The 27,501-nt window shown below is 49.1% G+C and overlaps 1 protein-coding gene and 1 long non-coding RNA gene across 5 annotated transcripts in view; both read right to left on the bottom strand.

Annotated features, from left to right (window-relative positions):
• Positions 1-7,403: 7,403 nt before the first annotated feature.
• On the bottom strand, positions 7,404-21,483 carry LOC131278670 (uncharacterized). Its single transcript, XR_009186053.2, has 3 exons — positions 21,275-21,483; positions 18,262-18,399; positions 7,404-8,966 (listed from the first exon to the last, which is right to left on the bottom strand). It is a non-coding gene; the product is annotated as an uncharacterized lncRNA (long non-coding RNA).
• A 1,343-nt stretch (positions 21,484-22,826) lies between these two features.
• The window catches only part of WDR11 (WD repeat domain 11), a 107,292-nt gene continuing 102,617 nt past the window's right edge, over positions 22,827-27,501 (bottom strand). The window contains exons 25-29 of one of the 4 annotated variants that reach the window (XM_058298272.2): positions 27,214-27,375; positions 26,616-26,713; positions 26,018-26,163; positions 24,979-25,059; positions 23,471-23,757 (exon numbers count right to left, since the gene is read on the bottom strand). In XM_058298272.2, the coding sequence (XP_058154255.1) occupies positions 23,601-23,757; positions 24,979-25,059; positions 26,018-26,163; positions 26,616-26,713; positions 27,214-27,375 (644 nt within the window). In that variant the 3' untranslated portion in view covers positions 23,471-23,600. Of the gene's footprint in view, positions 23,758-24,978; positions 25,060-26,017; positions 26,164-26,615; positions 26,714-27,213; positions 27,380-27,501 lie in introns of all 4 variants that reach the window. The other 3 variants (XM_058298271.2, XM_058298273.2, XM_058298274.1) reach the window with 3 other exon arrangements.

A 27,501-nucleotide genomic window follows, 5' to 3' on the forward strand; every position in this document is an offset into this window, starting at 1 on the left:
ATCAGGGGCTCACTGTTGGACCCTCATTCCTTCCTGGTCCTTGCCGTTGCACCCAGTGACTGCCGCTGCTCCCCTAGGGACCACGGCAGAGCCCCCCGGCCAGGAACCCAGCACCCCCCCCAGCTGTTGTTTTTAATTGTTTCCACTATGAGTATATCCAAACATTTCCATGCACCCCGGACACATGCCCTGTAGAACTCCCTGTCAACCATATGTCCCCTGTCAATAACATCCCGCACCAGTATTCTCCACTGCCATTGTTGAACCTCTCTGTGCTCCAAAACTTCCTGAAAAGTGAAGCCCAATATAATGCCAGGTTCCCTTAATAGTAAAATGGACTATAGCAACGAGTTTAAAGGTTAAATATAGAATACATATTGATTTGGAAAAATTCTACATCCTATCTTTTTCTTTTCTTTTTTCCTAATAATTAAGCTTCTCTTCACAAGAGCTATAGATCACAGTAATTCATATATTCAATATACAGTACTCCCACATATCCAGTATAAAACCTTTTTCCTTCCACAGCAATAATCTTTTAGCATATTCATACCATATTTACTAAAACTGATGTACAGAGATTGAGACAATAGCTTTCAAACAAGGTTAACATTTGTATTTACATTGTGGTTTATACTTTAGGCTATACACATTTCTAAATTTTTAGTTATCCTATGTTTTACATTATGGTTTACATTATTAGTCTGTCGGCCCCTATATGTTTTTGGTGTAATATTACATGTTTTATATCCATTCTTGCGTACTCTTGTGAAACACTTCTATTGCCCTCACAGTTACGTTGGTTCCATCTATTCAATATCTATTTCCCCTCCCCTTGGGGCCCACAGTGACAGTCAATCTTCATTTCTTGAGGAGCCATGTTCAGAGATACTTGTAACAGTGTTGAGGGCCTGACTTGCTCAACTGCCCTAATGCCCTGGGAGCCACCCTTTCTCTTGAGAGATACAGTTCCCTCTATTTGATGGCATTAGTCCTCCCCAGGATGTGGGTATACCTTCTCTCTCATTATATGGGTCTCTACCCAATGATATAACCCACTCTGGCAAAATTAGCATTCACATATTCCCTAGGAGTCTGTCCTACATCAGATTATCCCCTTTAAGTATCTTAAATATGGCTATGAGTCTCTAAAAAAGAGTCTGGAGGTTATCAGAAGGATTGCCCTTATGCACACCTGAGCAGAGTCTCAGAGACAGATAAAGTAGATACAACCCCAGGTATTGGTTCTTCTGAGGGCTAAAGAGACCCACAGGTTTTATGGTCATGACAGATGGAGTTCACTGCCATGTCAGTTGGCCCTTCTTTGGAGCTGGTGTTTCTGCATGATGGAGCTGGACTCAGATGTGATCTCTTTTCACAAGCCTTTCCTGTTACTTTACCAGAATTGTAGTTGGTGCTGGGGTTTAAGATATATCTAGGGGATCTGACTCTCTGCACTGACCATGTGATAGCCAGGCCCTGAGCCTCAACAGACTTCAGCTCCTACACTCTGGTTTATTGGACTTACCCCACTCAGCTAACATGGAGTTGAAGAATGTCAACCACCACACCATGGAGCCAAGACTGCCTACAACTGAAAGCAGGAGGACTGCATCCAGTATCCATGTGGAATCTAAACCCCCTCTTGACATAGATGTGGAATGGACACAACCAATCCAAGGTCCACAGGAAGGAGGAATACAGTAAGGATTAGAGTGGATTTACTGATATTCTATTCATGAACTATTGTGGTTAGTAATTGAGAAAATGTGGCACTGCTGTGGAAAAAGTGGCCATGGTGGCTGCTGGGTGCGAGGAATGGGAGGAAGAGATGAGATGTGGAGGCTTTTTCAGGACTTGGAGTTGTCCTGGGTGGTGCTGCAGGGACAATTACTGGACATTGTAGGTCCTCCCATGGCCCACTGGATGGAACGTGGGAGAATATGGGCTATGATGTGGACCATTGACCATGAGGTGCAGCCATGCCCAGAGATGTACTCACCAAATGCAATGGATGTGTCATGATGATGGGGAGAGTGTTGCTGTGGGGGGTGTGATGGGGGTGAATAGGGACCTCATATTTTTTTAATGTAATATTTTTAAAAAATGGATTAAAAAAATAAAATATAAAAAAAAAGCCACGTGAGGGTGAATGAGGCCTGGCTCAGCGCCAGGGGCCGGGCAGGGCGTGGGCCCCGTGCGTGCTGTGCTCAGGTCCCCAACAGTCGAGGACACGCGTCCAGCGCGGACATGGTCTTCTTACGGAAGACGACGCGGGGCTCACAGTGTCCCCTTACGGAAGACGACGGGGGGGGGGGGGGGGGGGCGGCGGGGGAGGGAATCGTCGTGCCTCCAGTCACCAAGGCTGACGCTGCGCTTCCTGAGCGCAGGCACTGCGCTGAGCCCTCTCCACCCCCACCCCATCCAATCCGGCCGCCAGCCGGGACCATTTATCACCCCACTTTGCAAAGGAGAAACTGGAGGGAGAAAGGCAGGGATGGAATCAGCCCTCAGGTCCCTATGATGACACGGGAGTGCGCGCAGGGAGTCAGAGGTCGCCGGCCACGAGACCCCGGCCCCTTGCGCCCCTCCCGCCCGGCGTTCCCACGCCTCGCGCCCTGGGAATGATTTACAGCCGCCGGAACTGATGGGTAACTGGGGGGTAACCGAGCGCGCGCTGACCCGCAGGCGACCTTCCCAGTCCCGAAGCGCGGCGGCCGCGCCGAGCGGGGGACCGAACCCGAGTCTGGGGCGGGCGGCCGGGAGCCCCGCGGGAGAGCGCGCGGGGCGGGCCGCGCGGCGGCTCGCGGGCGGGCGCACAGCGCCGCGGCGTGGCCGGTGCGGGCAGCGCAGCCCGGCGCCCCGGGGCCGGCCTTCCCCCGGGCGGGCGGTCCACCGCAGCTCCGCGAAAGGGCCCGCGCGCCCCTGGCGCCCCGTGCGGACGGCCCGCCTGCCCCGCAAAGGGAATGGCCGGGTGGGGCCGTCCTTGGCGGGGGCTTGCGGGTCATCCCTAAGCAATGAGGCGGGGCACCCACGCCCCCCGGCCCCTCCTGGCGGGCAGCGGGTCGGCGGAGAAAAGGGCGGCAAAGGGCCTTCCGCCATGCGGGCGTACCTGGGCCTCTGATTCCTGGCAAGGTCATATAAGTCTCACAGGGCCATTCATTCATTCATTCATTCATTCATTCATTGAGCGCCTACTGTGTGCCAGGACCAAGGTGGGTGCTGAGGTGCAAAAGAGGATAAAAGACGGCTTACAGCGTGTGAAACCCCTGCGCCCTTTCTCCAGTGTTTGGAAATGCACGTTTATATAGGATTACCAGTAAGTCAGTTATAATGAGCACATTGCTCAGAATAGTTTTTAAATTGTGAGAGAATCCACGTTCTTTATTAACCTGTGAAGAAACGAGATCTAGTGACCAGTCTATCACTACAGTCATTTCAAAACAGCGATGAGCACAAACGACACGGGATTACCGTGCCAGCCATAATGTAATAGCAAAATAGCCGGGACTGCTGCTGATGACAAAGGCACGGGTACTGCTTAATAAACGATGGCTTATTGCCTATATTCATAACAGAAGAAAATGTTAAATTTCAGTTAGAGGCTAATGAAAATAATGATGTAAATATTCCCCCATCCAAGTTCACAGACTCCCTCCTGTCCCCCTCCCGCCCCCCCGGATTTTATCCAAGTAATCTCGGTTAAGGGACTTGGTAGGTGAACAGGCAATCGGTAAATTAATCTACAGGATGAGTAGAGACGGTGGCTAGCGTTTCCAGGAAGCCGATGAGATTATGTAACTGACAGTAAAAGGGGGGGGCTCTTGTAGAGAGGAATGCCCGGGAAGGCCTGGAGGAGAGGACAGTGGAGGGTTCGGGAAATGGCCACCGGGGGCGCAGTTGAGCCTCTAGAACAGCACAGTGTTTTTAAAAAGCTGAATCTTGTGTGCGAATCCTGCACGCTTTGGTTCCCCTGAAACCCTTGCGTGACACTTGATTAGCAACCTCACAGGTCTGACTTTTCTGGGTCACTCTTGGGGCAACCCAGCCAGGGTACAGCAAACTGAACCCCTCGAAGTTTAGCCTGAAGAAAAAGAGAAGTGTCTCTGAATCTCGAGTCCTCCTTGGGAACCAGGCTCCGACCGGCTTGGCGGGGAGGGGCCCTGGACTTCCCTATCTTTGCGCACCTTGAATTCCAGCTGGGATTTCCTGGGGCCCCCTGTAAGCCAGAAGGCATGTGGCATCTCTGTCCTCATCTACGTGTGTCCAGACCAGGGCAGCCCCCGCCAGCGGCGGCTTTGGAGGCGGGTCTGAGCCAGGGTGGCGAGCCTGCAGGCTGATGTCAGCGCTGGCACCGCCGAGGAACAACGTTGTTGACAAGAAGATTAATTAGACAAATGCACCGCCTATCAGTTATTGCCGCCGCCTCCTTGGGGTCAGCCCTAGTCAAGCCTTCGCTAGTGACTTTTTTCATCTCTTTTAAAGGAAGCTTAATCTCCTAACAAGGCAGCCAAAAAGGAATTCATGGGGTGCCAGGAGAGCAAGTACACACAAGCGTGTTCCGCAGGGAGGGTTCCTGCAAAGCTCGGGCCGGGGGCCCGAGCCCGCCCCGCCCCGGAGCCGCCGGGGCTGCTTCCTTCTACCTGTACAGACCTGGCCCAGGAAGGGGGTCGAGCCCGGACTCCTTCCTCGCCAAGGAGGCCGCCCCGTTGCGGAGCCTCGCGGGCTCTCTTCCTGCCTCCCTTTCAGGAGAGAGCGTCCTTGGAGAGAGGGGCTGCCCTGCGGGCTTGGAGTCCTCCGCCCCCTTCTCCCAGGTCGAGCGCACTCTTCCTCCCACAGGCCCCTGCGCCCTGAGCCCACGGCGGGAAGAGACAGTGAATCCCCGCGTGGGGCGGCCTCGTTTGTCATTCAGCAGATATTCATGGAGCCTATTCTGTGCCATAAAGGGGTGATCTCCACGCATCAGGGCGTCACCACGCGTAAGGGGAGACGCAGCGGAGGAGTAGGACAAATTCACAAACAAGCTAGTTCCTGGCCGTAGTGAGGGCCAAGAAGGAGCTGCAGGAGGGGATGTGGTGAGGAGGGCATGGAGGTGGCAGCCATTTTGGAGAAGGTTCCCCTGAGGAGGAGAAATTTGAGAGGAGACTAGAGGAGGGAGGGGGTCTGCCTGGGGAGACACAGCTATCTTTGTCAGCGGGGGTCAGGACAGAGAGGGGAGGGGAGGGCAGGCTCTGAAGCCCTCTGTTGACTGGCTGAATTTAAAAATGCCTCCAAGCTGTGCTTCTTGCACTTGTGTGATAGAATCCTCTAGGCGCTTGTTAGAACGCAGATTCCTGGCTTATCGGAGAATGCAGATTCCTGCAGATTCCTGGCTTTTCGCAAGGCCTGGGAGGGGCCCGCGAAGTGGCATTTGTAACAGTCCTCTCCTCCCACACCCCAAGGGGAGGTCTGCAGCTGGTCCTGGCCCCTGGCCTCCGCCCCGTCAGCAGCACTGGGCTGCAGTCCCTGGTCGCCAAGTGGGCTCTCGGCCCCGGATGCTGGCCTCCCCCGTCTGGTCAGGCCTCCTGAGGTTCCAGAAAGGAGGCCAGGCTTCTGGGCGCCCGGTGCGGGAGGGCTTCAGCAGGCCCCTTCCTGGAGCCTCCCGACACCCCGGCCGTGGGCCCACCCTGGCATAGAGGTCGGAGGCCCGTGTTGCAGGCTGGCTTGGCCAAAGCGCTTGGTTAGACGGGCACACAGTAGGCTCCCAGGCCCAGGCAGCTTCTCCTAAGCGGCCGGCAGGTCTGGCCTTCCCTTCGGTGGACACTGAAAGGGCTGAGGACGGGCTGGGTGGCCAATTCTCCTAGAGACGCCCTAAAGCCATGCGGGTCCTCAGTGGCCTCTGGGAAACGGAGCCTATTTTCTCTCTCTCAAAAGAAAACACAACAAAACAAGAAACCCACCTGCAGGCAGGAGCCGCAGGTGCACCGCGGGCTTCCGGGGCTGGCGGGAGCCTCGGTGTCTGCGGAGGGCAGTCGGAGCCCCGGCGGTGGCGGGGCCGGCAGGGTGAGGCCGCAGCACTGGGCGCCGGGTCCGCGAGGGCAGGCGCTCCAGGGGGTCCCGCCCCGGGCCCGCGCCGCCCTCCTCCAGCCACGCCGCGCCTGCGGGGCGATTCGGCCCAGAGACGTGCCTCCCTGGTCCCTGCACCGTGTCCTGCCTGGTGTCACGGCGGGTGCCCGGAAGCCCGCGCCCGCCTCCAGGTCCGCGGCGCCTCTCCCCGGGTGGGTGCTGCGGGCGGCGGCGCGGAGGGCACGTGTGTGGCGGGCACGCGCATGTGCGCCAGGCCCCTCCTGGGGCGGCGCAGACGGGGGGTGGGACGAGGAGGCGCTCACGGGGGGCTCCTGAGGATTCTGAGCTCAAGCCTGGCCTTCCGGATCAGGAGGGCGCTGTGGTTGTCAAGGTAGACGAATCACGCAGTTTATTAACAGCTTATTGTTTTACAGGTGGGCACGTGGTACGGGGGACACCATTTGAGCTCTTGTGCAGGATCTCCCCGAATGTTAGGAAGCTCGGGGACGGTTGGAGGGAAGGTTCTAGAAACAAGTCATCCTGCTGTTGCGGGGACGGTGATTCCTGGCACAGAGACGGTGCGAGCAGCACCCTGGCCTCGTCTGACTGGTGATTCTCCAGGCATCGCTGGGGCCGGGGAGCTTGTTTGAGCTGCAGGTTGCAGGGCGCACGCCGGCCTGATGGGGGTGCGCGTGGACCAGAAAACGCCCCGTTCCTCTGGCTAGTGGGTTTTGTTTTTTTCTAATAATCTTTTTTCTTTTTTATTATCTTTTTAAAGATACATAGATCACACAAAATGTTCCATTAAAATATATAAGCGGTCCCCATGGTTTCTGAAGGGTTCAGTGGTCAAACAGGTGTTTTTCAACAGAAGTCAGTTCAGTGAACGCGAGTTCCCTGGAGCGGTTGACACGTGGCGTCCACGCTCCATTTCCTGATCTTTACTGCCCCCTGCTGCCCGGCGCGGGCTGGGACACGACGATGGTCCACGGCTCTATGGAAAGCATGTTCTAAGAGAGGTTCCCTTTCTGCGAACAGGGAAACCTGAGGCTCAGAATAGGCAGGGGTTTCCTCTAGGCCACAAGCAGGTCAGCAGAGCTCCCGCCTCATCAACCCAGACGGAGTCCTCTGGCTCACGAATTCTCAAGTGGGGTGCAGGTGCAGCAGCATGAGATTGACCCGGGAATCTGTTAGAAATGCAGCTTCTAGGGAAGCTCTGCTTTTTTTTGGGGGGGGGGGGCAGCACTGTGCGTTTTCACAAGCCCTCCAAGAGATTCTGCTGCACGCTCTTGCTGGAGAACCTTTGTTCTCGCTATTTTACTATCTTTTGGGAATAGAAGTCCAAAGGAGAAATAGACTTTCTCAGGGTACCATACATTTTTTAAATTAAAATAATGCATGAAACAAATGTAGGCGCTTAACTACTTTCCGTTTTCATATTTGTGAGAACATTCACATTCTCAACAGCACAGGTGGGCACAATTCAGACTTTTGCAGCAAAGGAGATTTCTCAGAGACAAATAGTCGGAAAGTCCTCTCTGAGCTTTGGGCGATGTGTGCCTCACTGCCGGGCACGGTGTCTGTGTTAGGTGAGGAGCATCTGAGGGAAGTGTGATCAAGGGGGGATTTGGATTTTGTGAGACACTCCTGATTTGAATTCCTATGTCCTTGTATTCACTCATGTGGCACCTATTTCTTAGGTACCGACTATATTAAAAGGGCTGAACTAGCTGTTAGGCATATGCGCCAATACTAGTGGAAACAAATGAACAGGCAGTGGACCGGAAATTGTATGTAAAATGAACTAGTTAAAATCACAACTGCAAGAAGACATTCTGGGTGCCTTAAAAGGCAGCAGGGCGCAGCCAAGTGGGAGAGAGAATCCCCAAACAGGTGACGGCACATGTTATGCGACAGGTGGCCCGAGTGCTGCGGGGGAGAGAACACCTCAGATTCCGCTGTGCAGGTGGCCTGCAGGCGAAGCCCCGAGAAAGGACTTCACAAAGTGGGCTGAGTCTTACAATTAGAATTAAATATGACTTTTAAAAAATTTTTATGGGAACAATATCAATGGTTAAACATTTAGAAAATAAGGTGAACATTTTAAACCACCTGTAATTCCACCATCCAGACATAGGCACGGGCAAGAGTTTGTCCTAGAACCTTCTGGAGTTTTAAACCTAAACACATGTATTATATAGTACTGCATTACATGATTTATGATTTTAACACTATTCTACTATACATGCCATTGTACTATATGTGGCCTGCCATTTGCCTTTTTCACTAGCAATCCCTCACGGACATTCTTTGTCCCGCATGTTTACTGAGGCACAGCGCCCAGTGCCTAGTGTACCCTGTAAACGAAGCCCACAAAGGAGCCCCCTTCACAGGTTTCCTGGGGGCATTACATGGCAAGGAAAAAGGAAAAGCAGGTACAATGAGGAATAATACTGGGAACCTGGTTTAGGCAGAAGGGTCAGGGAGAGCCTCTCTGAGGACGTGACTTTTGACCTGAGAAATGAAGGATGAGTGGAAATGATGCGGAGAGGCCGGGAGGAGAAGCGAGCCTGCTGAAGGGGACAGCACACACCAGCTCGAGGCAGGACCAGGCTCGGCTAGGCTCAGGGAAGCCATCGAAGGCGGGGGTGGCCAGGGCACGGGGTGCCGGGGAGGGGGTGGCAGCACCAGGCTGAGGTGATCGTGGTGCCGTGGGGCACCCGGGCCGAGAGAACCAGGTCAGGCAGAGCCTCGGCAGTGCAGCGCCTGGTGGGTGGCAGGAAACGCAGGTAAGTGTCACACCCGGTGGAAGCCATGATGGGGTCCAACCTGAGGGCTGACAAGGTTTAGGCAGATGTGGCTCAAGGGGTTGGGCGCCTGCTTCCCACAGGGGCAGTCCTGGGTTCAGTCCCCGGTGCCTCCTAAAAACAAAAACAAACAAGGAAACAACTCAGGAATAGATAAAACAAAACAAAAACAAAACAAACCAACTCAGGGGAGCTGATGGGGCTCAGTGGTTGAGCACCGGCTTCCCATATATGAGGTATGGGTTCAATCCCTGGTCCCGACACCTCAAAAAACCACTTCTCACCCACTGCTGGGAACTAGTAAGACATGATTTGGAGGTGGGCAAAAGGATGTACAGAGATATGTTAGAAGGCCACTGAGGAAGTCCAGGGTAGAAACGACAGGTACTAAATTAAAAAAAAATTTAGACCTAAATTGATGCTTTTAATAGCATAGGATTCCATGCTAGAATTGCTGTAGGCAATTTGTGGATATTTAAAAGTTCTACAGTTACATCTTTGCAGCCACATTGTTAAACCCACTCTTAATTGTTTCCTTAGCAAAATGTCTAAAAGCGAAATTTCTTTACCAACGATCTACACACTTTAATGATTTTATATGCATCACCAAATTGCCTTGGGCAAAAGTTGTATCAAATTGCACTCCCGCCCAGGCGAAGCTCAGAGCGCCCACGCACTGCTCGGGGCTCCTGCAGAACGGCGAGGAGGTGGTTCTGGTCACCCTCAGAGAGGACGCCCTAAGCAGATGAATGGAGGCCTGGGAGGGGGTGGGCAAAGTGGGGACCCCCCGTGGGAAGTGGGTGGGAGCCAGATCATCAGTGGCCTGGCTCACCAAGCCTTTCTAAAGACAGCAGGGTGGGAGCCTCAGGAGCGATCCTTCGTGAATGGGACCCCTCCCACCTGGAAGTGGGGAGGCTACAATGCCCAGATAAGGGCATTGGCCAGGGGGTTGGTGGGACCACAAACCTACGCGCCTACAAGTCACCCGGGAAACCCTAAGGGAGGGGGCGGGGAGGGAGAGGGGTGCCTGTGCCGCTCTGGTGCAAGCTCATTCTTTTCCAACTCCTGGCCCACCTGCCCTCAAGTGTAGCCTGCAGCTTGTCAGCCCACTCGGAGAGATTTTTCCTCTTGAAAATAGTTGCTTTAAGAAGAAAGTGGGAGGGAAGCAGATGTGGCTCAAGGGATAGAGCTTCCACCTACCATGGGAGGACCTGGGTTCGATCTGTGGGGCCCGCTGGTGAAAAAGAAGAAGAGAAAGCGTGCCCGTGCAGCAAGCCAGGACCCACGTGAGTGTCACATGGTGAGCCAGTGCCCGTGCAAGTGAGTCACGCAGCAAGATGATGATGCATCAAGAGAGAGACAAGGGGAGAGTCAAGGTGAAGTGCAGCAGAAACCAGAACTGAGGTGGCACAATTGACAGGAAACCTCTCTCCCCATCAGAGGTCTACAGGATCGAATCCTGGTGAATCCTAGAGGAGAGAAAATGAGAAGAGAGGACAACACAGACAGTAAAAGCAGCAATAAATAAATAAATCTTTACCACCCCCCTCCAAAAAAAAAAAGACAGCGGCAGTGTGCTAGGGCTCACAGTGTAAAAAATAATCACATAGTCACAGAGATAATGATGTTCTAAGGGCCAGGAGAGCATAAAAGAGGAATCCTGTTCAGGGCAGAGGAGGGGAGGGTAGTGGGGGACCTGGCTTGGGTAGACCCCAGAAGAGGAAGGGATAGGGAGACAGACTGGGCTAGGGGCTCCCACTGGGAAAGCCAGAGCTGGCTGGAGCCTGGGGGAGGGGCTGAGGGGCGCTGACCACTCGCACCCTGAGATGTGTTTAAGGGTCTGACATCGCTGACAAGGACCCAAGGCCGTTTCCACAGTGAGGGGCAGTCGGCTCTGGCAGCTGTATACCAGCGAGCCCTGGGGCTCAACATCCAGGCAGCTCTGAGGACAGTGAGGCGGGAGCAAGGCAGGGGAGGACCTGACCTGGGAGGAATGCTTCCAGTGCCCTGGCCTGCCTGGAGCACAGGGGAGGGTGCGCTGGGGGAGCAGAGGGGGGGGTGAAGGGCCAAGACACACAGAGAGAAGTCGGGGGGTGTGGGCACTCAAAAAGCTAACTCAAAATTGTAAATGCAGCTCACAGAAGCTTGCATTTCATCAGCGCCAGCCTCAGCCTCATGTTAAAGGTGGGACTGATGCCCAAGTGACAGAGCGAGGATGCTGCCCTCGGCCTTCTGAAGTCTCTCCTGTGGCTGAGATGGCGCCAGAAGGGGACCAAGGTGACTGTGTAAGCGACGTACACCTGTGCTGGGAGCAAGGTCCTTTCTAAGCCGTTGGGGACCTCGATGAACGGGGCAACCATGACAGGCACATCTTAGTCACCATCACCGTGATAGAAGAGGGGGGAGGGTCCCTGTCCCTTGTCAGTGATAAGCAAAATAATCTCAGCCGTGCATGTTAAAATCACTCAGGACCCTACACAAAGCTCAGATCCAGACCCAAACTCTCAACGCTCCAAACGAACAAGGTTGAGTGGTAGCACAACTTATTATATTTTAATTCACATACACAATTCAGGTAACTGGCGATGACATAGCAGGAACATCTGGGACTCTATTCCAGAACATGAAGAAGCCCCAGGGTGAGCAGGTGGGGCCCTGGATAGTACAGCAAGACCAAGACGCTTCAAAGTGGTGAACGTACTGCAGCTTTCTTTGCTTATTAGCATGCAGAAGATAAAAGATGACCTGTTACAACAATGATTTCTTATTTTTATGATTTTGAAAGTCAGACTTTGGCACAAGGACTGATTTTGGCCTGCAGATGTATTTTATTTGGCCTACATTGGGTTTTTTAAAAATCAGGCCAACATTAAAAAATTTGGATATTTCACATAGTTGTTTGGACTCCCAACTTCCTCTGAAAGATGGGAAGGTTCGACACTGCGGGCCCCAAAGCTCCAGGATTCCCACCCGCACAGGCGAGACACACTCGCTTACGCTCTTGATGCCTGGGCCCTGCTGGCATCTGAGTTTCTGACCTGTGCTAGAGCCTGGGGATCCAGTCATCCAAAAAAGAAAAAGGTGTGGTCCATCCAAATATAATTTGTACTAAAATCAAGCAGCAGAAATCAAGGAGTTCTTGTGGCTTTTTGTGTAATACCAGAAATCTCATTCTATCCCATGAACCAGGAATGCATGAACTAGCCAAAAATCCAACATTATGTATTTGCATTTTTAAAATATTATAACCACAAACACATCTGCTGGGAAAAATCATGAAACTGTCCACCATAACATCATTAGTAATAGCCAAGTTTCCTGTGATGTGTTGTGTTAGTTGCTTTGGTCATTGGTGGAAGACACACACTAGGAAAACCTATGGAAGATTTGACTAAGCCTGGCTTCCTTTTGGCAAGATGGGTGGAGGGTGTGTTTGGCAATTCCAGGGGAGCTTGGAATAAGACCTTGCAGGCAAGGCACCATAGCCTTTGGAGTCCCACCTCCTCCTTCAAGACGTGGCCACAGTGTTTCTTTCCTGGGTTAAAAAGTGGTGACTGAGAGGCTAAGTGGAGCTTTCAGAAGACACATGGGACTTGGGGAGTGGAGCAGAAATGAAACCACCTCATGGGGACTGAAGCCCAGTTTTGAATAGTCTCAATTCCTGGTTGGAACAAAGAACCTGGAACTGCTCATATCCTTAGTTTATCTACCCAGTCCTGCTTTCAAAGCTTACAGCTGAGTGGAGGAGTCAGGCCATGAAGTGTGCTTCTCCCTGTAGGGTGGTAGGTCTTGGGGTAAAGCTCAGCGGTGTTAGCTTCAGAGGTGGGGTACCTGCTCCAGGTGGGAGAGAGGAGTGGACAGCATGAAATGAGGGCTCACTGGAGTGTGCTAAGCCTTAGGGATGGGTAGATTTTTGCCAGGCAGGTGAGAGCAGTTACGGTGGTGCCAGGTGTTTAGGAACCACAAGGTTTCATGTTGACTGGATCGCGGGGTGCAAATGGCAGCTGCTGGGTGGGAGAGGCAGTCAGCTTTGGTCTATGGAGGGCCTCTTATTCCATTCAAAAGTGCTTGAACTCACATCCACAAGGGTGGCTATTATTATTTCTTAAGTAGAAAATAACAAATGTTGGTAAGAATGTGGAGAAATTGCACCCTCATATACTGCTGGTGGGAAGGTAAGATGTTGCAGCCACTGTAACGGTTTGGCAGTTCATCATAAAGTTAAACATAGAATTATCATATGACCTAGCACTTCCATTCCTATGTATATACCCAAGAGAATTGAAAGTTGGGACTCAAACAATATTTGTACACCAATGCCCATGGCAGTAATATTCACAAATAGCCAAACGGTGCAACTGTCCATCAAAAGATGAATGAGTAAACAATACACACACACACACACACGCATACAATGGAGTATTATTCAGCCATAAAAAGGAATGAAGTTCTCACAGAGTGGACAGAGAGCACAAAGCAAAAAGGAGGGAGGGGATAAATGTAAAAAAAAAAGGAATGAAGATCTGATAAAAGCAATGACATAGATGAACCCTGAAAGCATGCTAAGCTAAATAAGCCACATATGACTCAATTTATCTATGAAATATCTAGAAAAAGTGGGAAGCAGACTTGGCCCAGTGGTTAGGGCATCTGCCTACCACATGGGAGGTCCGTGGTTCAAACCCCGGGCCTCCTTGACTTTCATGGAGCTGGCCCATGCACAGGGCTGATGTGCGCAAGGAGTGCCCTGCCACGCAGGGGTGTCCTCCGCGTAGGGGAGCCCCACGCACAAGGAATGCGCCCTGTAAGGAGAGCCGCCCAGTGCGAAAGAAAGTGCAGCCTGCCCAAGAATGGCGCTGCACACACAGAGAGACCTGACACAAGATGATGCAACAAAAAGAAACACAGATTCCCGGTGCCGCTGATACGGATAGAAGCGGTCACAAAAGAACACACAGCGAATGGACACAGAGAGCAGACAACCGGGGGGGGGGGGGAGGGGGGATAAATAAAAAATAAATCTTTAAAAAAAAATAAAGAAATAGCTAGAAAAAGTAGATTCATAGAGACAGAAAATAGGTTAATGGTTTCCAGGGGTGCAGTAGGGAGAGGTGCATTGGAGAATTATTGCTTAATGAGTACAGAGCTTCTGTTTGGGGTGATGAAAAAGTTTTGGTAATGGGTGGTGTTGATGGTAACATAAGATTGCAAATGCCATTAATACTGTCAAATTGTACAACTGTAACATGGTTAATTGGCAAATTTTACATGTATGTTATCACAATTAAAAAAAAGAAAAATGAACTTGATTGAGCCTTGAAGGACCGAGATCAGAAGTCTCCTGGGCTGGAAAGTGGCATCCTCATACTGATTTATGGGGCAGAGGCTTTCTTATACTTGGAAGAGAAAGTACCAGCAGAAGAGGAGGAGGGAAGGGTCACATTCGTTGCTGAAGCTCAAAGGAACCCAGGCAGGCAGGACACAGAGAACCGGGGGCCAGGCTGGGGATCCACCAAGAGCACCCTCTGCTGGGACAGCCACTGCTTGATTCTGGCCTATTAAAAGCCCTAAGAAGTTCTTCAGTGGAGAAACTTATTTAATTCCATTTATTTTGGCAGTCCCAAACTTATTTGGCCATAAATGACACACTGAAAAAAAACCCCACCAACATTAATATTTTGTAGGACATTACTGCTTCAATTCTTGGGTTTTGGGCCCTGGAAGCTTGGAAAGATAAAGCCACAGAGAATCCCTGACGATGGACTGCACAGCCTGACTGCCATGCTGAACGCTCCTGGGCTGTGGGTTCAGGAATCAGTGGTGCCTATCGTTCCTGTCTCTAGTCAGCAGAGGGAGCAGAAAGAAACACGGGCAAAATGCCGTGAGGGCTGCTGAAAACAAGATGGGAAGCCCGGCATGTATGTTCGGTTAAATATGGGATTTCTAGGCCTGGAGGCACAGCTGAAAGCCATTCTTGTCCTTTGAAAAAGTGGGTCCTTACCCAAGAAGCTGGCCTCTGAGTGAAGCAAAAGCAAGCGGAAGGCCTCCTCCCAGCCCCCTCAGGCACAGAAGGACGGGGAGCAGAGGAGAGTTCTTCTTGTCAGGGAAAAGCAGGGCGGGGCATCATCCCTACAACTTGAAGTCCCTGCGGAATTCTAGGTCCTTACTTTTCGTCCGTGGAAGTATATTAGCTTCCTAGGACTGCCACGACAAACGACCAAAAACGAGGTGGCTTAAAACAACAGCAATTCGTTCTCTCACAGTTGTGGAGGCGAGAGGTCTGAAATCACAGAGCTGGCAGGGCCCTGCTCCCTCTGAAGGCTCCTCCTTTTCTCTCCCAGCTTCTGAGGGCTGCAGGCCTTCCTTGGCGCACCTTGGCTTGTGGCTGCAACGCTCCAATCTTGCCTGTGTCTGCACTCGGCCCTCCTCTGTGTGTCTGCTGTATGTCCTCTCCTCTTACAAGGACATAAGTCATTGGATTTTGGGCCCACCCTAAATTCAGAATGAATTCACCCCAACAGCCTTAACTAACTACATCTGCAAAGACCCTATTTCCAAACTAGGTCATATTCTTAGGTTCTGGGTAGACGTGAATTTTGGGGGGCAGGTGGGTCACTGATCCCACCACCAGCTTCTAGGGGCTTTCCAGTGTGGTGGCCCTAGCACTGGCCGACAACACACATCTGTGGATCAGGCTGTGGGAGGATGGCCGTGAGATGCTCTCCTGTCTGGAGCTAGTTGGGTTCCATCAGGGCCTTTCTAAAAGGCCAGGAGCTCAGAGCCTCGGCCAGCACTGTGACCACTTTGTGAAAAGCCACCAGCCTCTCACCTCTCAAGGAGTGTTTCCACTCACTCTCACTAGCATATTAGGATCATGTTGCCTTATCTGCTTACAGCTTAAGGCCTAGGGTCTAATTAGTGACCAAAGGGAGAGAGTAGCATTTGCTTGGACCAGGCCCAGCCTCCCAGAGGGAGGTTTCCCAGGGTCCCCTTACATGCCACAGGCCTCTAAAGGTGGAAGCAAACAACACCTGGCTGTGTCTTCAGATTGGAGCCAGGACTTTACTAGCTCGCCTTGTGCCCTTTTCCAGGAACTGGGCAGTGAGCTCAGGTCACCCTGTGTGCTGGTCAGGACTTGCCTCTCCATTTAAGGTACTGATGATCTTGAGTGGTATCTCCATGGGTCAACTCACACCCAGCAAGCATCTCAGCACTAGCCAGACCCTCTGGCCAGCCCCACCTGGGAACAGGTCAGTTGCTAAGTTCCCAAGGGGATGGGGAGGAGGGAGTGGTCAGGGGGAAGACGAGGAGGGTAAGGGTAGGCATGGGCGCATATCCTCTCTGGAGCTTTCTCTAAGATTCCCGGCCCTACCCTACCCAAGGGCAGGCTGTGTCCCGACCCTTATGCAGCATAACCTGTCTCCTTCTAGCCTTTGCTCAGAACGCTTGGGCCTGCGAGGTCCCTGCAGGTTTATTTATTTAATTTGAGCCTGCCAGGATTCTTGGGTAGAACAAACAGTCGAAGCTGCCTTTGAACACGAGAATCCCTGAGACAAAGATTTGGATGGAATGGGCCCTGTTGCTGTGGGCAGGTACGAACACCATCTCTGCTGGCCCCGTAATTGAAAACAGAGCACCTCAGAGGTAGCAGGAAAAGAGGCACGGTTCCAGAACCCTCGACTGAGTAAGAGAGCAGACCCTGGAACCCAGTGTTTTGATTTTCAGCTAACAGGTACTGTTTCAGTCCCCTCCAAAGCATCTGCTATTTGTTTAAAAGGAAAATAAGGAAAGAAGATAAAGCAATGGCATTCTTCAGCAGTTTCTGTATGAAAGGAAAGCACCCTAAATTAAAACAGAATAACTTGGTCCAGTTCTTCATATAAATCTACTTGGAACCTCCAAACGCCTGCCCATCTACCCACCCCTGCTCCCTGCAAAAAGTAAAAAGCAAAACAGCACACACACATTTTGGAGACTGTCCTTTCCTATAGCACCCAGGTGAGAAACGATCTTTAAATTTTCACCCCTCTGAATTTGACTCGCTTGCACACTGAACCCACTTCCCATCTGAGGATAACGGGAGAATGCAAGATTCGGGGGCAGCTGTAGTTCCAATCTTCTACATTCTCCCTCTCTTACAGAGTTGGGTGGAGCGTGAACAGCTGGGGCTGGGGGCCAGGCAAGCCTGTGTCTTGTACTCCGGCTCTGGCCCTTACCAGTAGGGTGACCAACTGTCCTGGTGTAACCAGGACTGTCCTGGTTTTAGCTTTACAAGTCCTGCATCCCAGGAAACCCTCCTTCTAGTGCAATGCAGGATGGTTGATCACCGGCTTTTCCTAAGCCTTTCTGGGCCTTAGTTTACTCTTCTGTGAAATGGGGCAGTAACACCTAACAGGAAGCTGGATGAAATTGTGCAGGACTTGTAGATGGAGTCCTCCCTTGCTAAGGGGCTGAGAGCAGGGGCTCCCAGCAGGACACTCACCTATAGGTGCAGAGCCCCTGGTGTTTTCCATCCCTGACCCACTTATGCTGGCTTGATGTTCTTCCCACCCCCCGCCCTGCACCTGCTCTTTAGCTGCCTCCAGCACAGAGGCTGGCACCTGGGCATATCTGAGGATAGGGACAAGGCCAGGAGCTGCCAAGGGGACTGGGCCTGAGGCAGAGGGTCCTCTGGGACTGGAAGGGCCTCTACATGTCTGCATGGCTGGGGATGCTCTGCCTGTCCCCAGAGGCAGGAGCATGAACTACTGAAATGTCAGCGGCTCAATAACGTATGGAGAAAGGGATTGGATAGGGTTGGTGGAGATCGAAGTCTAATGTTTCCCTTTTGCTCTTAATGTTGGAGCTGTCCTGGAAGTTGTGAGCTATCTCTGCTTCTGGAGGTGGCAGAGAGCTCCATAATTCACCTTGGGCATAGACTTCCTTTGTTCCTGGACAAAGTGGCCCTGGGGTCCTGCGGAATGCTTGCTGCCTGGTTTTATTTGGCTTCACCAGGCTCTGAGATTTGAAAGCAGATGGTGGGTGACGTTTGGAGACAAGCCCCCTCCATTATTGGCAGCCACAAGTTTATAAAAGATCTCCCCAGGGAGGCAAAGGCAATGAGATACACAAACCTTCCCATTGGGGTTCAAAGTTACTAGAAGAGCCTTAGCAGGAGCAGGGAATGAGGACGGGGCTTCTGCTGCAGCCAAGAACTGAAAGGGAGGGAGGAGTGTTTGGGTTGGAGGCCTGGGCTCTGGGCATGAGAACAGTGGACAGAGCAGGCCCTGATGCAGGACTCTTCCTGCCCTTGTCTTCCCAGTGCCACGCCAGGCCCTGGGGAGATGACTGCCTGCGTAGGAAACCAAAGGGCTCGGGGGCAAGGAGTCTTAGCACCTGGGGCCCAGGTAGATCTGCTGTATTTACAGACCTGTGCATGCTGGGCAGAGAATCCCAGGGAAAAAACGGACTTGGGAGTGGATGTGGCTCAGGGAGCAGGTGTAGCTCAAGCAGTTGAGCGCCCGATTCCCACACGGGAGGTCCTGGGTTCCTGGGTTCCTGACGCTTCCTGAAAAAAAAGCAACCAAAAAAAAAAACAATGAGCAAAACAAATGAAAGAACCAACTCAGGGAAGCTGATGTGAGCACTAGCTTCCAACATAAGAGGTCCTGGGTTCGATCTCTGGGGTCCTAGTACCTCAAAACAAACAAACAAGCAAACCCAAACTGGACTTAACGGGTACTTCAAGTCATTGCAATTTAGAAATGAATCCCCCAAACACTTGGATACCACCGCGTGCTCAGCACTGTTGTAAGAGCTTCATACCACTTGTTTTATCCCCTTAATGACCTCATGCGAGAGGCGTAACGGATGATCCCCATTGTGCAGATGAGTAATCTGAGGGTGTGGCATGTTGCCCATTGACCCCCAGCTCGCAAGTGATGGAGCTGGGATTCTAACCAGGCAGTGTGAGTCAGGGCCCTGGCTCTCAACCACTGTGATAGACGCTGCCCCAATGTGGGGAGCTCCCAGGAGTCATCTTGCTGTTCTGCAGAGCACTCTCTGGGGGTGGAAGCTAAGAGAAACAGAAGGATCAGCCTGGAAGGTCGTGAGTGCCCCATCACAGGAAGTGTGTGAGCAGAGCACAGCTCTCCTTCACTCAGGAGAGCCTAAGAAACAAAATAGAAGGAAAGTTGTGGTGGCATGAATTATTCAGAAATATGAAAAGGCTAAGAAATCTCACTGTGTTTCTGTTTTCAGAGTTGCTTTTTAATTTTTGTTTTTTTTTTTTTCACCCCCATGAAATTTCTAGGCCTGGAAAAATTGTTTGATGATCGATAAAAGATTCTCTGGAAAAAGACAGTAAATCCTTTTCATTAACCAAGGTCAGATCAGTTCAGTGTGGGCCCGCAGGCAGTGTTCTGAAAAGGAGCTGCTTCTGCAGCTCAGGCGCTGGCTCCCGCAAGCTACAGACCCCTGGGCCACCGTGGCCCAGTGATGCAGGGGGTTCCAGAAATCCTGGTGAGAGTGTGGTGCCACTGCTCTGTCCCGTTTAGAATGGCGTCCCATACCCAGCAAGTCCCTGTGAGGCTCAGGTGACTGTGCCCAGGCCAAGGCACTCAGAGTGTACTCCATGGGATGCTAAACAGGTGGCACTAAAAAAAAGAGAGCAAAGAAAAGGAAGAAGGTAGAAAGACAGTGAGGGAGGGTGGCAGAAAGATCAGAGAGAAGGGCATTCCTGGTCAAAAGTGTTTGGCTAGTATTGGTTCAAACAATTACAGGTCTCTTTATTGCAAGACTTCTCAGAGCCTTTACTGTGTTAGTGTACACTGGGAATCTCCAAGAGGAGGTTTTAGAGTGTCTTCATTTTCCAACTTATTTGGTCTCCTTTCTGAGGAATATCTTGTGGGATTAGTGTTCCTTGGCATTTCCTTTAGAAGATCATAAACTAACCTCTAGATTATAACCTTTCCTCTCTGCAAATATTTATTGAGTACCTACTTGTGAGCCTGCACTTTCTGCAGGGCACTGAGTAGAGACTCTGGGGAGATGGAAGCAAAGACTCTTTCTCCCATTGGTTTACTTGGTTCAGATCAGAAAAGTGGGGCAGGTTTTCATAGGTCTGTGTCCAAGAATGGGGTCCACACAGCTCAGCAACATCTTGCAAAGCTGAGTCCTTGAAAGGTCATTTTGCTTCCTTAATCCCCCTGCTCCCTCCTGCTTCTTGAAGGCTTTTGGTCTTAAAATGATAGTAGAAGGTCAAAAGATTGGAATAAAATGAGAGTAGAGTCTTTACAGCAGAACATGTTAGGAGGTACTTTCTCTCTGAGGGAAAAAATATTTGATTTAAAATGTTCTGGTAATAAAGCACCTCTTTGATTTGAACTTTCTTGATCATCTCTTGATGCTTTTTTATCTCAGAATTGTTAAGAGGAAGACTAAGGTCAGCATGGGTGATACACTGCATGCAATTTTCTAGAATCACTGCCACAGGAACTTGGGCCTGTGGTGACAGCCAGATGGGATGAAACTCGTAACATCCTTCTGAAAAGTGGTGGGCAGTACACCTAGTTGTAGAAAAATCACAAAGGGCCTCATAACCCATCTGCACCCAACAGGGCAGTTTGGATATCATATTTCACCCCCAGGAAACATTTGGACCTAGAGTAGGAACAGCAAACTATAGAGGGCCAGATAGGAAATATTTTAGACTTTTCGGGCCATAAGGCCTCTGTCTTAACTACTCGCCTCTGCCATCTGAAAGCAGCTGTAGACAATGTGTAAATGGACGGGCTAGGCTGTGTTCCAGTAGAACTTTATTTACAAAAACAGGCAGGGGCCCTTTTTAGGCGTGAGAGCCAAACAATGAAGAAAAATACCTGAAATTGTCCACAGGGACTCATCTGAGAGCTTCAGAGCTACCGGAAAGCTTCTGAGTGGGAGAGAAATGGGGGCTTTCAAGGGGTTATCTTGAGAGTGTGTCCTGCATGGCTGACCAAGCAAACATGGTGGAGGGAAAATGTTCAGGATCCCTTAAGGAAAGGACAGGCAGCCAAAGTGCTTTGCCCGGTTCCGTTTAGACTCGCCCATTGAATCTGGTTCCAGCAATTCTCAGAACTGCATTCCTAAAGCCCAGCTCCTTCTGTTTCCTTCTTGTGAATCAGCAGCAACGTAAAACGTATCAATTAAAAATGCCTTTACATTTTAATCGAAAGAGTTCTTTCAGTCACAAATTATTTTCAGTCAAAATAATTACGAGCACACCCCCAAAATAACAGCCCTGTCGGCTAGTACATTCTCACTTGCCTGTTGTTTCTGCCTCATAGAATTCCTCTATTTCAGCAGCACAATTACCCATTTGCACTGTAATGCTTTACTTCAGTCACAGCCGTACTGCTGCTGAGAATGAAGTATCGCAGGTGATAACAGTACCCAGCACTCACTGAAAACACTGCTCTCCTCGTGCAAGCTGAAATCTCCAGACAATCAGCAAGACAGGAGAGGTTGTCACTTCACTGCTTCTTATGGTGAGAACTCCTGAGTAGGCAGCCTACAGGGACATGAGGCTTTTAAGATAGAGCTCTGAGTTCTATTTTAAAAGCACAAATCCAGGGCTACTCCCTCCCAGGCAATGGAAAGACTTAAAGCAAGATTGTGGTGAGGCCTAAAGCATGTTGCCTTTAGCGGTGGAGCAGAAAAGAGAGAAATGAGTGAATGTGAGGAAAAGTGCTCCAGGGAGCAGCCAGAAGGGAGCACGAAGCACTGGACCTTTCTCCTGCTGACACCGCAGGCCGTCTTGCTACCCTCCTCCCAGGCTTTGTCGCAAAGGCAAGGGCCACAGCCCTGAGGAGCCAGCTCCTGTGGGGGCTGGCACAGGGAGGGGACTGCTGCTCTGAAGTCATCTCTGGCTCATTCTCAATCCCAGTTGCTTGTTTTACCCTATGAAGCCTCCTTTCCCAAGGTACAACCAACACACTGTTCTTAAAGGTCCTGCATGACAAGGCGAACTGATACTCTGAAAGGCTGAGTATGAAAATGATTCCTACTGACTGGTTCAGCTCTTGATTTGGAATGCTTTAAAGAGGTGAGTGTAGTTTCAGCACTGTGTCCACAAATTTACCGTGGAGCAAGATGAGGTGTTCGGTTCAGAAGGGGACTTTGAGCCGAATCTTGAAACAGACTTGGTTTCTGTCTTGTTGCAAATAGTAGTCAGTGCTAAACTATTTTCCAGCTGGAACGTGACAAAAGTCCAGGCTCAAAACGTTCCTAACCCAGCTACTTTGCACAGTCCTGCTTTGTTCCCACAGTCAAGCACTGCCACATTACCTACTAGTTGACCTCAAATCCAAAGCACATTTCATGTGCAAAATGCATTACTCTGGAAGAAAATTTCTTCTTTTTCCTCTTTGCTTACTAAGGCCAGGATTCTTTTATTCTTTAGCTAAATGATGGTTGAGAAATAAAATATATTTGAACAGTCATTTTAAATAATAATATAGAGAGCTGTGTTTGCCCATGGCTTCAGAAATTTGAATGTCATCTGCCTAGGAAAAGAAAGGGCAAGCAAAGCAAGCCAGCATAGAAGCAATGAATGGACCCTCGCTTTCTCCAGAACATTGGCCTGAGAACTAACATTTCCAGGGATAGGTCTTTCCTCTCTGCAGATCTCAGTCCCTTGTTGGAAGGAGTCAGACCTGCTGATTCTAAGGGTAGAGGCTACAATTCTCCCTAAAAGTTGTGCCTCCTGGTGGGTGTGGGGATAGGTGTCACCCTGGAGGGCCAGAAGGGAAGCCCAAGAATGCCCACTTCCGTGCTTCTGGAGGTCATCTGCTTGCCAAGTTCCTACCTGGAACTCTGGGTAGGCGTGCCCGGGGTGCAGGTTATCAGCTGTGCTGCGTGCCGCACCCGCGGGTTCCCACACCCACGTTTCTCTGGATGCAGCCACCTGGCCCCTGGAGGATGACAGTTGGACACAGCAACGCAGAGCACACAAAGGCCGGGGTGGAACTTCTTTTTATTTATGATTTTTAAGTTCTAGACTTTTAACTTCTCAGCAGTCATTTATACTCAGCAGTCATTCATATAGTTCAGTTATTAGCAGAACACAAAGACAAAAATTAAAGCACAAAACTAGGTTACTGTAATACATCACAGGAGTTAAAATTCAAAATAGTGAAGACCCCACATAATATTGGAATAGGACATAAAGCTTAAAAAGGCCCCAAAATGATAAAATTTAGCAACTGCCTAAATCAAGGTGTTTTCATGGTAAGAAAACAAAGGATGCTTTGATAAACCATTTTTAATAAAATATTTCTGGAATAACTGCATATCATCACAGGCACAGCACAAATTTGAGGCTAGATCTCACATATTTCTATTACTATAGATTTTTCAAACACCTTTAAATTTAGCCAATGAGAAAAGCAATTTAGTCTCTTGAATTTCAAGTTCAAAAAATTAAAAGTATTTCCAGGGACTCTTAAAGCTCTCTCTTGAAAGTGTCTCAAATGTTAGACACTTTTAAAATCTCAAATGTTTATATTTTTCTCTGAGATAAATACATGATATAGAACTTGCTCCTATAAATGCTATTGTGCATATAATGCCTTAGAATGTGGTGAACAGCTCTCAAGGACCCTGCCCGAGGCAAAGATGCATCCGCAGGGACTATGTCCTCATCAACGGGACTAAGACGGTGACCACGGCCAGACCAACTCACTCTCTTGCTGCCTCCAAGGTCAGATTCTCCTGGCATATGTTAACCTGTCACTCTTCAGCAGTTCCTTCCTTAGTGCATTCAAGTTCATTCAATAAATCTTTGCCAGCTGCTCCAGCTTTTGAAGCAAAAAGAACTGCTCCTTGTTTAAAACCTAGGTTCTTCAAACTCCGGGCGTAATCTGCATAAATAGCAAAGATGAGTTTCTGTGAACCACTGTTAAGGAAAAGTAGAGCAAAAGGGGCTGTGCCTGCATTCTGCACAGGCCCCTACGCAGGTCTGGAAGTCCAGCTCTGCCAGCTGCTCAGGAAGGACCACGTGTTCCTGGGAGGGCAACCCAGGATGAGCGCAGGCCCCCTTCACCGGGGCGAGCAAGCCTGGCTGGGGGAGGCAACGTCTCCATCTGATGTGCACTATGCCTTCATGAAGAGGACCCAAACATGCTCCCAGACTCTTCCACGACCTAAACTCAACTACAGACTGGAAAAAAAAAAAAGATTACAGGACACAAAACAAACTTAAGAGCATACCTTTGTTCCATTTTCAAGTCTAAGAGGCTGGCAGTTTTGGGGCAGAGCTTCAGTCAAAGGTTCTATTCACAAAGCCCTGCCCCAAAGCCGGAGCTCCAAACCTGTGGATGTTGGGAGGATTTTCAGAGGCCTGTTCCTTTGTGTTCTGATCTTTGAAATGGTTAATTCAAATCACAGCTATATGATCCTAGGCTTCTAGTTTAATTTTGTGTAAAAAAAAGTCAGCAAAATTAAACACCTGGCATGTACAAACATGGCAACAATGTAATAATGTACGTAAAAATGCAATGAAAAAAATAGGGCTATGCAAACACAAGGAATTGGAAGATGTATTCTCAAATACATGCTTTTTCTAAGGAAAAAAAAATGTGACCAAAGTGAGCTCTAGAAGAAATAAAACATTCTTGGCAACAGGTGGACCAAAGTGACTTGCCTGTATGACACATCTCTTTGAGGTGCTGTATTTTGTTCATGATCAGATTGCTCATTATAGAAGACAGTGAGAATCTTTTTCATTTATTTCAGCATATGAAATACATACAATTTTATTCCATGAAATACATTGCTATGAAATAGTATTGTTTTCAAGCATTAGCCTGCCCTCTATATCTGTCCTAAATTATTTTTCTTTCATTTTAAGTTCAAAAAATATTTCAAAATCTAAGACCCCGACCTTTTTCGTACCTTCCTTCTACTGCCATCTTAGTCAGGGCTACTGCCTAGCAACTTTTTTCCTGACTTTCCCTCCTCACTTCTCCCTCTGTCCTGGTTTTGGTGGATCAAAATATGGATACCTCAATATAATATAGTTCATGTCCAAGTAGCTCAAATAAGAGGAATTTCAAAACCCATTCATATAATTTTATTCCTCATTAACACTAACTCCTTGCAAAGGATATCTGTGTCTTCATTGACTTCAATTGTGCCATACTGCAGACAAGCTTCCACAAATAAGGCAGCCCTATCAAAATATCTCATGCTGGAGAACAAACAAAATAATAATTAGGCTTGTAATTCATGTCACTTGGGGGTAGAGCCCAAAGCGGTATTTTTCTCTATGAAGACTTCTACACATTTTCCCTGGAAACATGGTGCTACACAAGTTACTAACACTTTTCTAAGCCATGGTTTATAAGGGAATGGAGGGGAAATACTCATGCGCATCTTTTTCTCCACAAATTTTTTTTTTTAATACTTAAAAAACATGTAGAAATTTACAAAGATATGATAAATACCCATGTACCTACTATTCAGATTTAACATTTAATACTGTGCTATACTTGCCTCAATCTACCTCCGTTAGTTTAAATAAGTATTAAAAAGGTAATATAAAATGTCCCGTAATGAGTGATGGGTAATACTCTTCAAGATTTTCAGAAAGGGGACACCTCCTCCCTGCCCCTTTCTGTCACTCTTCCCCACTGTGGTTATTCTTAGTTGCTCTCCTCAAAACTGAATTGTTTACCAACTCTCTGACAGACTTCTCTTAAATTCTTTTTAAAAATAAGTGTCAGGGGAGCAGATATGGCTCAAGCAACTGGGTGTCCACCTCCTACGTGGGAGGTCCCAGGTTTGGTTTCCGGTGGCTCCTAAAGAAGATGAGCAGATAATGAGCAGACAGACAAGGGGGCCAACTTGGGGTGGGGGGTGGGGGTAGAGAATGAAAACAAAAATGTAGAGAAACATCTTTAAAAAAAAAAAGTGTCCATTAGGTTTGACTAGTATAGCTGTAGGAAATAGCATTGCTCCTAGGCCAAGTGAAGAGTTATAAAAATGGAGAGTTCCATTCTCCTTTAGGCTTCTCTATAAACCTAAAATGGATGTTTCTCCTTGTACTGCACAGTTGGAGCACTACCAGCCACCCGGAAGAGCCTCAAGTAACCAGGAAGTGATGAATCCCGAGCCATCCCGAGCAGCCCAGAGGGCTCTGGGTGTACCTGTGAAGTGTCTCTGCCACACTGGAAAAGCAGCCCAAAGAGAGAAGGACCAGGAGGGCCTTTGACTTCTGATTGACTTGTGGAGAACAAAGGTGGTCGACCCACCGCTTTAAAACATCAGCGCACTCTTCAGCATTTAGACGGACCTGAGAAAAATGCCCATTTTAAAAATAAACACATCCTACTCTACATAAATGAAAAAAAAATAATTCAAACAAAATGAGAACTGTTCCTATGAAACACATGGAGGCTTTGCATCATTAGTGCTTTGCCCCGAAGCTGCTGCTTCCCCTGAGCAGCAGTGACGACCACGCTGGGCCTGCGGGACGTAGTGGCCTGGCAACGCCCTGGACCACGTGCAGTCTCAGCTCAGGCCACAGCATGGAGAGAAGACAGCTGCTTTTACTTACTTGGCTAGCAAGAAAACCTTCATTTTTCAGTAAGAAGAAATGTAATTTATACTAAAAAAATATAGGAGATGAAAGTTGCAAGAAAATACCTGCAATGCAGCTATGCAGGCCAAAAATCACTTCCAAATCGTGAGCCAAAAATTCAAGAATTTTCTATTCCAAATGCTAAGGTATTGGAAATTACCTACTTTTGCAAGCCAAGCTGCCCGATTCCACTCGCCATACGTCTGTAGGTAGCGGCAGGCATCTGCAGCTTTGTCTATCAGGCAGAGTAGCTGAACGCCCTCTGAAAAACAAACAGCAGTTCCCCCACTTCCAAGGGACACTACAGCCTGCCCCTAACAATCAATATTTGTCTTCATCTAGTCTTCTGAACTTTACATCAACTGGAGACATTAAATTTTAAAATAAAATACGAAAATAAGAGTTCTTCAATGTTACCTCACAAGTAACTAGGGTAGGAAGCACAAATATAGCCCCCAAAATAAATAGATAACACACATCTCTTTCATGGTTTTCATCATTCTAGTTTGCCCAGGATGGTCTGATTTATGCCGTTTGTCCTGGCATAATTATTATTACTGATCTTTTACACTTATGAAAAAATGTTCTGGTTTGGATGGTCATCTTATAAATAGATAGCAATAATTTTTTCTATTTTTCTTCAGCATAGATTAAAAAAAAAAAAAGAGTCCCTAACAATCACTTCGATCGATACTTTTCTCGGAACAAGTCTGACTTTCCCAAAGTACTGATAAATACACCCATCCACAAAACAAGCCTTACCTGCCAACTTGCCATTGGCAATCATATTCGTTGCCACTAGTTTAATGGTGCTCTGGGAAGGGCCTGATGAGGTGACAGTTGTGACCAAACAGGCTTTCAGAGAATCACAATAATAATTCGGGTTATCAGCACTTGTTTCCAGTAGCAACTGCACAGCTCTATCTGTCTAATAAGAGAAATAGTTTTTCTCATTATGAGAATATGTGCCTTCAACAAAACCTTTTTTAATTCTTAACTTGGAACAAAACTGAAGTTTGTAGCTTAAAGGACGATTTCCAATTTCAAAAA

Source organism: Dasypus novemcinctus, chromosome 6 (genome assembly GCF_030445035.2).
Source record: "Dasypus novemcinctus isolate mDasNov1 chromosome 6, mDasNov1.1.hap2, whole genome shotgun sequence".
NCBI classification, from domain to species: Eukaryota; Metazoa; Chordata; class Mammalia; order Cingulata; family Dasypodidae; genus Dasypus; species Dasypus novemcinctus.